The following is a 13,975-nucleotide window of genomic DNA, read 5'->3' as shown; positions in this document are numbered from 1 at the left end:
CCACCTCCTGCTCTTCATTACCACTCTGTATGGAGGCCTCCCTGCATGCTCCATCGTCTGCCTACGTGGTGGGCCAGCTTCTGTGGCCCTTGCTACTGTGCGTTCCAGGTTACCCTTCCAGGCACAGAAAGCCCATAGGACTAAACGGGTTTCAGCGCCCCCCCCATGCACCCCTGTTATGCATCTAAGCCCAGGCCACTACAGCTTGAGCTGCAGTGGACTTGGCTGGGCAGTGTCTGGAGTCTTATCTCCACCACACCAGAGTTTTTCACAGGTCTTTAAAAGACCATTTACGTGTCTATGTGAACTGGTTAAAGGCTTTGTTTTTTTCACTGGCTCCAGTACCCCCTGGGTCCACACTCTGCCTATTCCTAACATTTGTATTTTATTTTTACTCCCACAGTGGGAGAATGCATTTTGTAAAATGGCAACTCACGAGAAGGGATGCCAAGTTTCCAATAGAAAAATATCGGCCATTTGTAGTTGTTTAAAGAGTTTGCAAAGGTCTCGCCTTGACACTAAATAGACCTGTAAATAAAATGTTATGCATTCATTTGAACATTACTTTTCTGTCTTTGTTTCCCTTACTTATTAGTCATGGATCATTAATGCAGCCCTAGAACACATTTAAAATGGCCATTTATATTTGCTGTTTGCAGTATGCACACATAAGTGCTAAAAATACCGGCTTTATGTGATTTTGCTTTTTTTTTTGTGGTAGCTGGGACATCAACACACTGGTGGTGCAGATATACATCCGATCACCTGGCTATCCTAATCAGGAGACAGAAAGTTTGTTGCAGGATCAGCACATTATTTCCTCCACCCTCCATCCCTGATTTTATGCCGTAATAGCAATAGTTTAATGTATACCTGAAACCCTACGCCAGCCGTCAATACAATGCTACTCCAGGTGTCTGGGAATACATCCTGCATTCAGACAACTCCCTCCTCATTCTCACAGCTCACCCTTCATTTTCAAGTTTATCCTGAACTCACAGCAATCACACTTCACTCACACTGCTTACCATGCACTTGCGCCTTTCACCCTCCTCCTAGCATGCACTCACATGAGCACACCGCTCACCCTATACACACGACACTCAACTCACTTGTTACTTTCACAGCTTACCCTACACTCACAGTGATCACACTGCACTCACACAGTTACCCTGAACTCACACTGTTCATCCTACTCTTACCCTGCACTCACACGAGCACACCTCTCACAGCGACCACTGCACCTATGCCCCTTGTCATGAACTCACAGTTTTCCCTACACTTACCCAGCTGTCACATGAGCACACCACTCACCCTGCACTCACAGTGATCACACTGCACTCACACCGCTCACCATGCACTCACGCTTTCAACCTGCACTTACTGACCAAAGAAGACCTGCTGGCTTCCCTGAAAGAACTTAAATTGGAGTTGCGCACAGAGTTAAAGGGGGACCGTTGCCCGGTGGAGCTGTCCTATGCAGCTATAGAGGAGTCTGGCTCTGGTTCACCCCCTCAGCCGTCACCTACCCAGCCGGACATCGGACATGGTTTTTAACGGTTCTTCACCGTTTGGTCGGTCTTTTGCTTTGACTGCTTTGTTCCCCCTGAAGTACTTTCCCCCTTCTGGTCTGCCTGACTCTATCTGCATTCCTTTCCCCTGTTTACCTTCCCCCCTCTAACTTCCATTCCCCATAAGCCCTCTGCCTTGGCTATGCAACACGCTAATAACTTTTGTTATTGTGTAATCTCATGTTTTTCTCCTATGCCTTTACTTGTAACTGTAACTTTTGTAATGTTGTAACTCACTGATCCTCATGTTAAAGCGCTCTGATATCTCCGGGTCTAGCCAGCGCTATATAAAACTCTGTAAATAACTAAATAAATAAATAAATAAATAAACATGAGCACACTATTCAGCCTGCACTCGTGCGACACTTCACTCGCCTGTCACTCTAACTGCTCACTCTGCAATCTCACTCAGTCAAGCACATCACTCACCGTGATTTCATTCCTCCCACTCTGACCCACACCCAAACTCATATGACACATCACTCACCCTGCAGTCACTCCTCTCACCCTACTCTCACACTGTCACATCACACTTACATAGGCACGGCTGTCACTTCCAATGCTCACCCTACACTCACAAGGGCACAGCACTCACTCTGGACTCTCACCATGCACACAAACACAGCACTCACCCTGGAGTCACACCACTCGCCCTGCACCACCTCCTCTCACCCTGCACTCACACATACAAACCTCTCAGCCTGCATTCATAAAGGCACTCTGTTCATCCTGCTGGCACACAGGGATAATAGACTTCAGGAACTCATAGGGACACACCGCTCACTTAGCACTAACTCCTCTCACCATGCACTCATCAGTCACTCATCAGTCACTCTCACAGATCACCCTTCACTCTCGCTGCTCATCATGCAGCACACTTACAGGCACACCACTCACCCTGCATTTACATCGCTCACATCACCGTGCACTCTCTCCTTTCATTTTGCATGCACTACTCTCACCCGACACTCTCACAGGACCTCTTCTTACATTGCATTCATTCAGCTCACCCAACACTCACATGGCACATTTTTCACCCTACACTTGCACCACTCACACTGCACTCATTCACACTATTCACAATCACTCAGCACTTGAACACCCCTCTTACCACCCACAGAATACCTGTTCTTTCCGTAGTACTAGATGCCTACTTAATTCCATCTGCAACAACAGGGCTGGTTCAAGAGGGGAGAGAGGACTGAGAATGTGGGATGGCACAAGGAGGGAGACTAGGGCTGAGGCTTTGGGGTATGGTGATGGATTGAGGATCATGCGACACCTTCAGCCATTCCTGGCTTCCCATTCATCACAATGCTTCATTCCGGGACTTGTAGTTGTTTTTTACATTGTAAGTTGTGTCTCAAAAACCCCAAAATGCAAAGTGTTATTGGATAAAATACATGGTTGCCAAAGAAGTCAAGCATTTCATAAGATCAGTTGGATGCTGTGATATTACATGTTAGAACATGGATTAGTTCATTTCCAATACTGCTTTCCAAAACTGCTTGATCCAGACATAAATCCAAATATAAGCCCCATACACCTATTTTAAAGAAGTGTTTTTTTCATTCACATCATACATCATACTTGTAACAAACATTGACAACTCATTATATTTGAATAGTGTATAGAGAATATGCTTTTATTAAGCTTCAATGCAAGGCAGCTATAGCAGAAACAGCAGGGCAAGCTTTTCTAACACAATAAAAACAGATTGACTAATGGAAGTGTGAGTGTCTGTGTGTGAGTGTGACAGAGTACAAATGTACATAAGAGTGCAAAAGATATAGTAAGAATGTGTGTGTGAGAGAATGTGTGTGTTAGAGAATGTGTGTGTGTTATGCATGCAAGTGTGCTGCTGGTGTGGCATACTGGAGGTTAGTGTTGCTTTATGGACAAGGGCACTAATAGAATATGGATGGGAGATGCTACCTATGGCAAACTGCAGGCCCTGACATGCTTCTTTTATTACACCATCATTGGCTGTGGGGACTCGAATTGTCTAACTGTGAAAGCCACTAGCCCAGTCATACCCAGTGGCAGCGACACAGAACATGAGCCACGACACCTGGCCGAAGGCCCTGACATGATGCATGTAATTCTTGGCATATGGGGTGGAACCAAAGCAAAATGTTGGAACTGATATCATATTTGAGGTACCTTTTGCCATAAGATTTCCTGTATTCATTTTATAGAGGGTGTCAATGGCAAAATGCTGCCTCTTGTATACCGGACGGAATTTTTAAAGGTACCCATGGCTGTGGCTGAAGTATCCAACATTTCTGACACTGTCTTATTGAATGTACTCCTTGGCATAAGGGTCCACCCTTGAAAAAATGATGGCCTTGGTATAGTGGAAGTAATTTCTGACTGAAGACATTTTTTAAAAATGAGATCTACTCCTAGGAAAGGCCAGGCTTCCCTGGTGCACCGTGAAAGTTCCGGATTATTTCATGAATGCTCATGAGGGTTCTGCGGCGTTTTAGCAAATTTGATCTCAAAAGTTTCAAAAAATTCTCAAGGGAGGAGTCTACTCTCCCTTAAATCATCTACAAGAAACCTGTAAACATGTTTTGCTTGCTGGAATTAGGGGGAAGTATCACACCCCACCACTTACATAGATCTTTTTCCTCATATAATGTTAGCTCTCACCCAATTTCTGGAAACGCTTGTCCTGCCACATTGCTGGGAGCAGGACTAGCTTTAGGGCAGAGCGACTGGTGCCTCTGCACCTAGCATTGACTTTGGTGGGGGGGCTTGGTGTATAAAAATAATTTTTGGTTTAAAAGCACCTGAACTTCCTTGTGCATCAGGTAGTTTTCAGGTAACAATAAAAATATCAAGACAACTCTGGTGATTAATGTTACTACTAGTTCAGAATTTTGTCTATTTGCAGTTTTGGCTTATTGTAAAGTAGCATAGAGGGCTAACGAGCCTGGTGCTAAGAATGTGTACCAGGCAGATCACAGAACTGAGTGTGAGTGAACTACGAGTAGCACTATGAAAAATTAAATGTATGTTAGAGAGAGGCTACAGAGAGATGAGGGGCACTGTTGGAGAGTAAAAGTGAGGGAATCCATAGAGAAGGAGTAAATAGGGGAGGAGAGCGCCAAAAAAGACTGCCAGAATGGCCGCCACCAGCACTCAAGCCAGCTCTGGATAGGAGTCTTGGCTCCCCCCTGGAGTTCGGGTCTAGTTGCGCCCCTGCTGGGAACCATTGTGTGATGCCTGACCACTTATAGCCCCGCTCCACCCTCTGGGCCTTTTGCCTCGGGTCCTGTACTGGGCACCACTGGTCACTTGCTGCTCTTCCTTGATCCACTAGGCTTCTCGAGGGACCCCTCGGGTGGGAAGGCAGATGTCTGTGATCATGTCTGTCATTCACCGCCCTGGAATAGGGGGCAAGTGCAATGCTGTCCATGCATGCCACTCCTATTCCACTCTCCTTGGGCCGTTGCTCCTTCTTTCACTGGAGAACGCTCTCTCTTTGCAACAAAGATCTCCTGAGTGTGTCAATGACCCCAGAAGCAAAGACACTGGGCTCTTTCCCCGCCTGGGGGACCACATGCCAGGACTGCTTCCCTCACCCACACTGACGCCGCCCTCCTAGGACTACTTCGAGGCTCCAGCATCCTTTAGGGGGGGGCTGAAGCCAGGCAGGTAATTTTCTCCAGGCAGAGAGGAAGTTCCCTCCAAGCTGCTGAAGGCACAACTAGATGGAGAGAAGCTGGTGCGGACATGGTGTGCGCAGGAGCGGCTCATTAGTAATGTCAGAGGAGCATTGCCCCACTCGTCAGTCAGTCACACAAAAAAGAAAAAATGATAATAAAACAATATCATATTGTTTTTCTCTAACTGGCTCTGCCTTACGTGTGTAGGGTGCGGCCGGGCTATGACAGGGAAGAGTGGTCGGCCTTAGACGGCCGGCCAAACTGACATGCGCACTTCTATTTCTCCAACGCAGCTGTGTTGCCCAGCCGGGTTGGAGAAAAACCGCAGGCTCCCAGGCACTGTCTGAGCAGCAGACCAGGCCACTCAGACCAATCCTGACGCTGCTCTCACAGCATGAGAGCAGTGTCTGGATTGGGTGGGGGAGCCTGTGCTTTCCCAGTGACTGCTGGGAGGGAACCACTAAGGTGGCAGTCAGAGTAGGGGACAGGTACGTTTTTTAATAAATAATTGTATTATTTTACCCTAAATTCCCTGTCCATTTGCCCCCCTACCCACACACTTTCATTTTGTAGTGGCCGCCACTGTGTGTGCGCAGGCTATAAGATGCTAAGTCTTTGTTGCTTAAAAAACAGAACAGATTGGATTTAAGGCCGAAACTTACAAAAATATGAACGATTAGAGTCAGGAAAAGAGGCAGGTTATTTTTGAATGTAAATTCAGCACCGTCCGTACTGGTGACCGTAGGCAACATAATAACGTAGTGATCATGGTGAAGCTGTGTTGAGGTGCAGTCATACTGCAGTTACCTTTGAGTGAGAGGTTCGATACACATCATTGGTGTACAGGTTTCCTTCTGACCCTCCCGTAGGCAGCGCTCCGCTGATCTCCCGGATTACCTGCACAGAAGCAAAAACAGAGTTTCAATACCTCTAGCACAACACTGCACCTACTGGGTGTCCTTTGCTCTCCCGCCTTCCAGGGGCTGCTCACACCCTGGTCCTTACATTTGCTTTTCTGTTTATTCGGTACCTGTTTGTTGGCGAAGTCCACTTTGCAAAAGATTTAGTCCATCCATTACCACAAGATAACAAAAGAATGTCCATATATGAGTTAAAACGAGCAAAACTACAACGTTGCCAGAATAAGCCATTCGGGAATCTGTCCGCAGTGTTAGAAGTGTTCATGCTATCAATATCCACATATTTATTCTCTTTGGTCACTATTACTCCTCCTTTCTATTTTGGTGCTTTTTCGACCCTTCCCATATCTTCTTTGCTTTAAACCCCCCCCACACACACTTTATTTGCACCCCACACTTTACCTCACTTTTCTTGGTTGGCTTCTTTCTCATACTCGTCCTCATTTCCCATGCCAAATGTGACACCTTCAGCCAGTGAAAACTTTTTTGGACAACAAAACTTTTTATTCTACAATCTGACAGCCTATAATGGAAAATGTGAAACTACAATCCCTGAATGCTGCTGGATAAAAGTCAGGAAAGGCTGGATTTGCTGATGAGGTCAATTGGCAGCAGTGAAGCAGTCTGACCAGAACCCAGAAGAGCTGATGAGTCCATGAAACTGCTCGCTCGGCCAATCTATTGCCAAATTCTGGGTCACTGTCTGCACTGTCTGAAGAGGGATGGTTTTGCTGTTAGTGTGCAATGGGGACCCACACTTCTTTCAGTTAGTAGATATTTGTTTTTTGGGAGTTCCAGCATAAAATAATATTCACACACATTGTTGGATTGCCTTTGTTGTTTCTCAGTGATTTACAAGCATTTCTCAATTCCCCCTAGTAGAACCCGGAGCAGAGTTCACTGGTTAAAAAAGGGAACCCCAACCTTCTGTTCACGCCTCAATGCTAGGAGCAGAAAGGGCCAGCTCATTGTCCTACTTGAGCCAGGAAGATGTGCTGTTAAGATTCTCATTCTGCTAAATAAGCAGCACTGCTAAGTTAATCTGGATGGCCCAGGCATGCAGACCATGTCAATTGTATTCCATGGAGAATGCTGCATGGTCTTTCGAAAAACATGATGATGGAGTTCGTGTCATGAAATCCACCATCCCACCAGCAACCTCTCTTGCTCTAACTCATTGCGTCTTTTCTAGTTTTTTCACCGATAACGTAAATATCTCCAAGTCCTCTCAGTAGCCCTTCTCTTGTCACCAGGCATTACATGACATACATACCTCGCTTGCAGAGGAATTAGGTGTTGGCTGAAAATCCAGCTTCTTAGGGCTCGAATTTTAGAGTTGTCCTACCCTACAGACTGAATCAACCCTAGATTGCAGGTTTTAAAGCTACAGACATAAATTTATGTTGTTAACCATGTGATGGATTTAAAAGAGGTGTTCACTTTTGATAATAAAGTACTCAATATCACTCAAGAAAAGTGTGATGCAAGCCGTGAATTATTCCTGCTAATGCAAATGTGTTCTCTCTTCACTGACTTTTTGGAGATACGGTTTACAGTAAATGTTCCGTCTAGTGCAGTTGAAAATCCTCCATAGAGTATATATTACTGGGCCAACCCTAGTTAAAACGGGTAAAGTGGAAGACGGCAACTGTAGATGGAGGTGTGGACTGTTGGGCTCCTTCATACAAATAATATGGGAATGTAAATATATCCAATCTTATTGGGCAAAAATCCTTGATTACATGAACAAAGCACTGCGGGCTACCTTGCAACTGGAGGCTAAGAGATGCCTACTGAACATATGGGAACCCACCGATCTTAGCGCTAAAGACAAAATCTGGGTCACGCTGGGGCCGATGGTGGCCAAGAGGAATATAGCACAAATGTGTGGGGGGGGGGCCTTCACCGAAGGTAGACTCTTGGAAAAAAGATATGGACTGGTGCATGTTTCGTGAAAAAACTGTCTATGTTTCACGGGGGTGTCCGAGAAAGTGGTCCTCTGTTTAGAGTAAATGGAATGAATATAGAGGCAATATCTGTGTTCCCCGCATTGTTCCAGAAATAGAAGACCCAAGTGTTCCATAAATTGTTAATTATCGAGATCGCCATCATGACAAAAATTGATTCAATGTTTCTGCCTTCTTTGTTGTAACCTGTGAAGTCGGCTCGAATCGTTAATAAAAAAAATAGAAAAATAAGGTTTACAGTTAATGATGATAGCTAGAGTTCATCCCTGCAGCAGAAAGTTTTTCAGTCCCTATAACTGATTGCCCTAACATTCTCAGCAACTGGACAGACCAGATCAACCATGGGCTCCAGAATGGTAGAACATAACTCAAGTACTGCCTGGGCACCCAGAGACACTTACAAATATGTGCGTGGACGTTGAAGCACAAAAATGAAGCTGACAAGCTGGAGGGAAAGCAAGGAAAGGTAGACAGAGTCATGGATTACATTAGTGGAACAAATTGGGGGTATTACACTTTCCCTGCTTTACTTGATCTCAGATATTGAAATCAAATTTAAGCCAGTGTAAAGCCAAACCCACACTGTCCGACTAAACCAAACTTAATGTAACCTAACCCAATCAAACATAACGTAACCCAGCTTAACCTAAGCAGGATCAATCAACCCTACCCTTGCCCAAACAAACCAATTTTAGCTCAATCAAACACCATCTCACAAAATAAATCTGACTTTGTCAATCTAGGCCTCACCTGATACACACCAACCCTAATCTGAATTAATCAAACAAACCCGGTCCAAGTAAATCTTAACTGAATCTCACCTGGAACAATCTAATCTATTACCACCTTAAAATTGTAGAACATCCAAGCCAAAATCAAGGTAACAAATCAAATTATTCTTAACCATGCTAAATTGAACCAACCTCTGTCAAACCAAACCTATCCCATCTGAAGCAGGCAACATCTCTCAACCAAACCCAACACAATACAACTAAAATTCTCAGATTCAAACCTGGCTTCAGCCAATCCAAACAATCATATCTAAAGCAATGCAAACCTAAATCAAACTAGCTGATGTCAACCAAAATTAAACAAACCCAAGCTAACCTCAGTGCAGCCTTCAGACATTTAAAATGGCAATATTAAAACAACCATGTTAACAATAGCTGTTTGTATGGCTACTTCAAGTAATGGAATTGTTTATTCTAAAAACTCAATCTAACAAGGGAGGAATAGTTTAGCACTGAAGTAAAAGTAAAATACTTTTCCAATGAAATGAATGTTAATGATCCTCTATAAAGAATATTTTGTTGCTTGAGAGTATTCAAATGCATCTGAAAATCATGACGGTCATTGGCAAGTTTTTTTTTTCTCCAAATAACAGTCATATCACTGTGAGTAGAAAAGTAGAAATGCATGCTTTGTTTCTTGATTTGCATAAAATCAGTGTCGTTCAGTGGCTAGAAGACTGGATACAGAAGAGCCACATTAGAGGCTCTCTCAATGCAAAGGCTCAAGAATAGAGACTGCATAACATGCATTAAAGATACATATTACACAGGAGGTAGCAGGCCCATCAGAATTATGAGTTTAATGGAAACACCACTGTCAGTGGCAACCCATTCAGAGATATCACCTGCAGCAAACAGGCAAACTCTCCTTTCTCTATTCTACAAATATTCAGACTGTTTGATGCACAGCACGGAGGTAGAACTAATCTCTATTCTTGACCAGTTAAGAACCATCATTGATCAGGACAGCATGCTCATCTTATATCTTCATGGATCAGGACAGCATGGTCATCTTATATCTTCATGGATCAGGAAAGCATGCTCATCTTATATCTTCATGGATCAGGACAGCATGCTCATCTTATATCTTCATGGATCAGGACAGCATGCTCATCTTATATCTTTCTGCAGCCTTTGATACAGTGTTCTATTCTGTTCTCATCTCCTGCCTGAATAAAGCTAGGGTTAGATCCAAACCTGTAGGCTTGCTAGTCTTGATTCTTGCTGGATGTTCACAAGCTGTTACTCATATTTCCTTCAGGGAACACTTCTACCGGTTACTTGTGTAGTAGCACAGGGCTTATCACTCATCCTTACTTTATTTAATCTGCGTGTCACGCCAGTGTTCTCTCTCACTCGATCCTTTGGGCTCGCCTTTAAGATCTACATGGATGAAACTCAAATAATTCTGAGGTTTGACAGCAATCTCAATAATGCTCAACCTGCCTTTCAGACTTGTTATTCATGCCTTCTGCCACAAAAAGAAAGACAACACTAAAACTTAATTCCAACAATAAAGAGGTTTAATTGTGAGGGGTGCCCCATATTTGGTCTTGCAATTGGTGCCTGGTAGATCTGGGCCACCCACTTTCTGAGCTATCACTCGGCCTTATTCACAAAGTGAAATGTACACATGAGCAAATCTACACATGTAAATTAACTCTTACACTTTTGAATACATTTTAGTACTTTGAACTATTCACCATTTCCAAGCATACAGTTTCTCAAAAGTGTAGCCTTACATGTCCCCATCCCCTGATTACTGGGTGGAATCAGACATCAAATATGACTGTAAAGTAACTACTAGAAGTCACTTTGTGACCATATTTGATGTTACACACACTTGGTGGAGACCTCCGCTGTTGGGGCCGAATCTATGCACGGTGAAGTATGTGGAAAAGTCCAACAGTGTAATAAACTTTTTTTTTTAATTACATCATCACTAACTTCACTTTCATTTTGAATACATTACATTTAAAATAAAATAATTTTTATTGTGATATACAGAATGAATCAGCTTTAACTATTAGTAATGCGTATTAATATTAAATTCATTTTTAACTTTCAGAAAGTTTAATTAAAAATGTTAAAAATAAAACGTTTATTAATTTATTTGAAAAAAATAACATTAAATATAATTATGAGGACTGTTTGTCTGACACATGCTTCTTGTCCGGCATGAATGTCTACACATTAATACTTTGTGAAAGTGTGTGGACTGACCTCTCAGTTTTCAACAGTTTCCAACAAGAAATCTTCCTCCTTCTCAATTACACGCAACTTCAACCTATGGTAATCTGCAGCTCTTTAGATGACTGTGTTATGTCGTCTGGTGAGAAGCTCTCAGTGGGTATGGCTGTAAATTTGGACCCTCCTGGGGTCCACACTGTAATTGTGACTGCTGTTGTCTCCCTCCTCAGTGTGGATGGGCTCATAATAAGGAGTTCCGGCTTCTGTTCATTGTCTGAATCTGTGTGAGGCGAGTGCTGTGGTGAAGGTGGTTTTGCTGGGCTCTGCGGTACTAGTAGAGGGCTAGTGTCTGTTGGGTGATGTTCTATGGATAGTGGAAATATTCCGAGTTCCTCAGATATGACTTTCTCAAAAGTTAATTGTCTATCTTTAGTAGGTGGTGGAAGTTTGTCTTGCTGTGAAAAGGAAGAGCAAGTATCTGTCCTTTTGGAGGATGAATATGTATCTTCCTTTGCTGGACATCAGGGTGGTCAAGCAGCTCTGGCGATGGCTTGTGACATCGAAGCAGGCGTGGATACCTGATTTAAAGCCAACTTGGAATTAACATTGGTGCTCAAGGCAGTGCTTCGGTGTCTTAGGCTGAGAAGAAGGGGCTAGGCTCCAGGCTCGGTGCCTTGTGCTTGTGGCTTCCCCAGAGAAGGAACGGCTGTCAGTGGAGAGCAGGGATGGGGCCAGTGGTTGGTGCCACGTGTCCAGGCCTTTTTGGTGCACTCTCAGGCAGTAGCGTAAGGAAGCTTGAAGGGGGACCCCCACGCTACGGACCCAGTCCCTATCAGAGAATGTTACATTGCTGCCGAGTGAAGTCAGTGGCTCTGGAGAGGTTCAGCACTGAATTTTTTTTAATGCACCCTCTGACATTCCCTCTTATATCGGATTGATCTTTTGGTTTGAAGGCCTGAAAGGCTGAACTGTTCTATTTCTTCTGGGTTCTAGACAGGCAGAGCCAACTGATCCAATGTTTATCTAACCTAGAGCATAATTGGCAAAAGACTGAATGACGGTGCCTATAGCTCTGCTCAGAAGTCTACAAGTGGTGGAATTGAATGTTGGCACACCCAATACCCATTCTGCTTAGTCTTCATTCCACCTAGTGCTTATTTAATCCATTTCCAGACACTCCCTGCCTTTTTATCTCACTTTTCTACAGGCTCCTGCTTTCTCCCCTTATTATGTTTTTTTGTCTTTATCTTCGTCTGTCTTTCCGTTTTGTTTGTTTTCCCTCTCTTGCTTTTGGTAAATGTCTGATGCAGAAAAGTAAGTGCCAGTCACCAAAAATGAGTGCCGGTGGCCCTCGCCAGTAACCACTGGCTCAAATTAAGCACTGATCTAACCACTGGAACTTAGTGTTTCAATTGTGGCAAAACTGGAAATTGTTTCCTCAGTTTGAGAACATTCAACTACATTTTACCCCAGTTTCCATTCTCATGGCGCTTTGCAGTAACCCAGGCATTCACTGGCTTGCTCCAAGAGTACGGTTAATGGCAACAGCGCCATCTTTTTACAGCAATTATGTTCTCCTTGTGTATAGTTTGACTAATTTGTTCTTTCACTGCAAATTTATATTTAGTCATCAAAATTCCCAAAACTCAACATGGTGGGTGCTCTTTTATTTAGGAGCTAAAAACTTTGAAAGTCTCTGGGCGCATCCATGAAGATGCTAGCTTCTCATCTTCTGGAAACTGTTACAAACATGTATGCTCACAATTAGAGAGCAGGGTTGCCTCAGTCAAACCCTGCGTGGCGCGCCAGACTTTACTGATGCGTTGGGTCAGGACGCCGTCGCAGGTGATCAAATCTGTTACAAAGAACGGACAATGGAACTCCTCCATAGGAGCATTTGCATCTATTCGAGCCTAACATTGCATGGAAAAAGAGCTTATTATGCCAAAAAACAGTTACTGGGACCGTGAACAAAAACAGCACCGATGCAACTTAGAGACGGGACTTCCTTGAGATTGTATTCCTCCCATGTTCTTCATGTAAGCTCTCACACCCAGGCACAACATGGCTACCAGTCCCTGGACAGATCTGGGCAAAACATGCTGGTTCGTTTCACAGGTTTATGTGCTCTGTGGTTGGGGCAGAGACCGGAAGTGCGGCCTGTGGGTGTGCTTTAGGAAGTATTAACAATGGACCGTTAATAATTTCAAATTCCGAGAAGGAAGAGCAAAGACCAACATTTTTAAAAGGGGTCAGCTCTATTCTCTGGGGTTCTTTTGACCTCTGAAAGTACTACCGCCCTTGCCTTGGGACCTCATGACCACTTTGTAATTTGGAAATGGAAGTACTCCAAGTCGAGAACTGCAATAGGAGGGAGACCAAAAAATAGAACAAGCTCTCATGATATAGAGAAAGTGGTGGAGAATGGAGAGGGGATTCCTGAACCCATGTAAGCGTCTGCGTAAAACCTTTTGAGACCTCAGTGAAACAGGAAACACAAGCCGCTCAAACCATCAGGAGTTTGGTGTGGAGTCAGAAGAGGGAGTGTGTAAAGCTTGGCAGACTCTAGAGAAAGGAAATAATTTTATTTACGAGTAAAACACACAAAGTATGCAAACCTCTTTGTGCAAAGTGGCTGTCTGAAAGTTGTATCCTCTGTCCCCGACGCCAGAGTAATATCTGCCAATTGCCTGTCATATTCATAGACCACTCCCCGCCTGCTAGAGTCACCACAAGGGATGCCAGAATTATAGCATGTCTGGAAGAGCTGTGATGCCCTCTGTAGTGGCTAGAACTGCAGCTACCTCAACTTTGAGTCCTAGCCTCCAAGCAGGCTGCTAGAGCCACGGCAAGCACACATGC

The 13,975-nt window shown here is 44.0% G+C and overlaps 1 protein-coding gene across 1 annotated transcript in view; it reads right to left on the bottom strand.

The window, feature by feature from the left end:
- AFAP1L2 (actin filament associated protein 1 like 2) overlaps window positions 1-13,975 on the bottom strand; it is a 509,415-nt gene that overhangs the window by 84,656 nt on the left and 410,784 nt on the right. Inside the window, exon 8 of the mRNA XM_085603289.1 lies at window positions 6,053-6,142. Coding sequence (XP_085459415.1) covers window positions 6,053-6,142 — 90 coding nt within the window. The remainder of the gene's footprint in view (window positions 1-6,052; window positions 6,143-13,975) is intronic.

This window comes from Triturus cristatus, chromosome 1_2, assembly GCF_964204655.1.
Source record: "Triturus cristatus chromosome 1_2, aTriCri1.1, whole genome shotgun sequence".
Taxonomy (NCBI): domain Eukaryota; kingdom Metazoa; phylum Chordata; class Amphibia; order Caudata; family Salamandridae; genus Triturus; species Triturus cristatus.
This window is presented reverse-complemented; position numbering and strand designations above follow the sequence as displayed.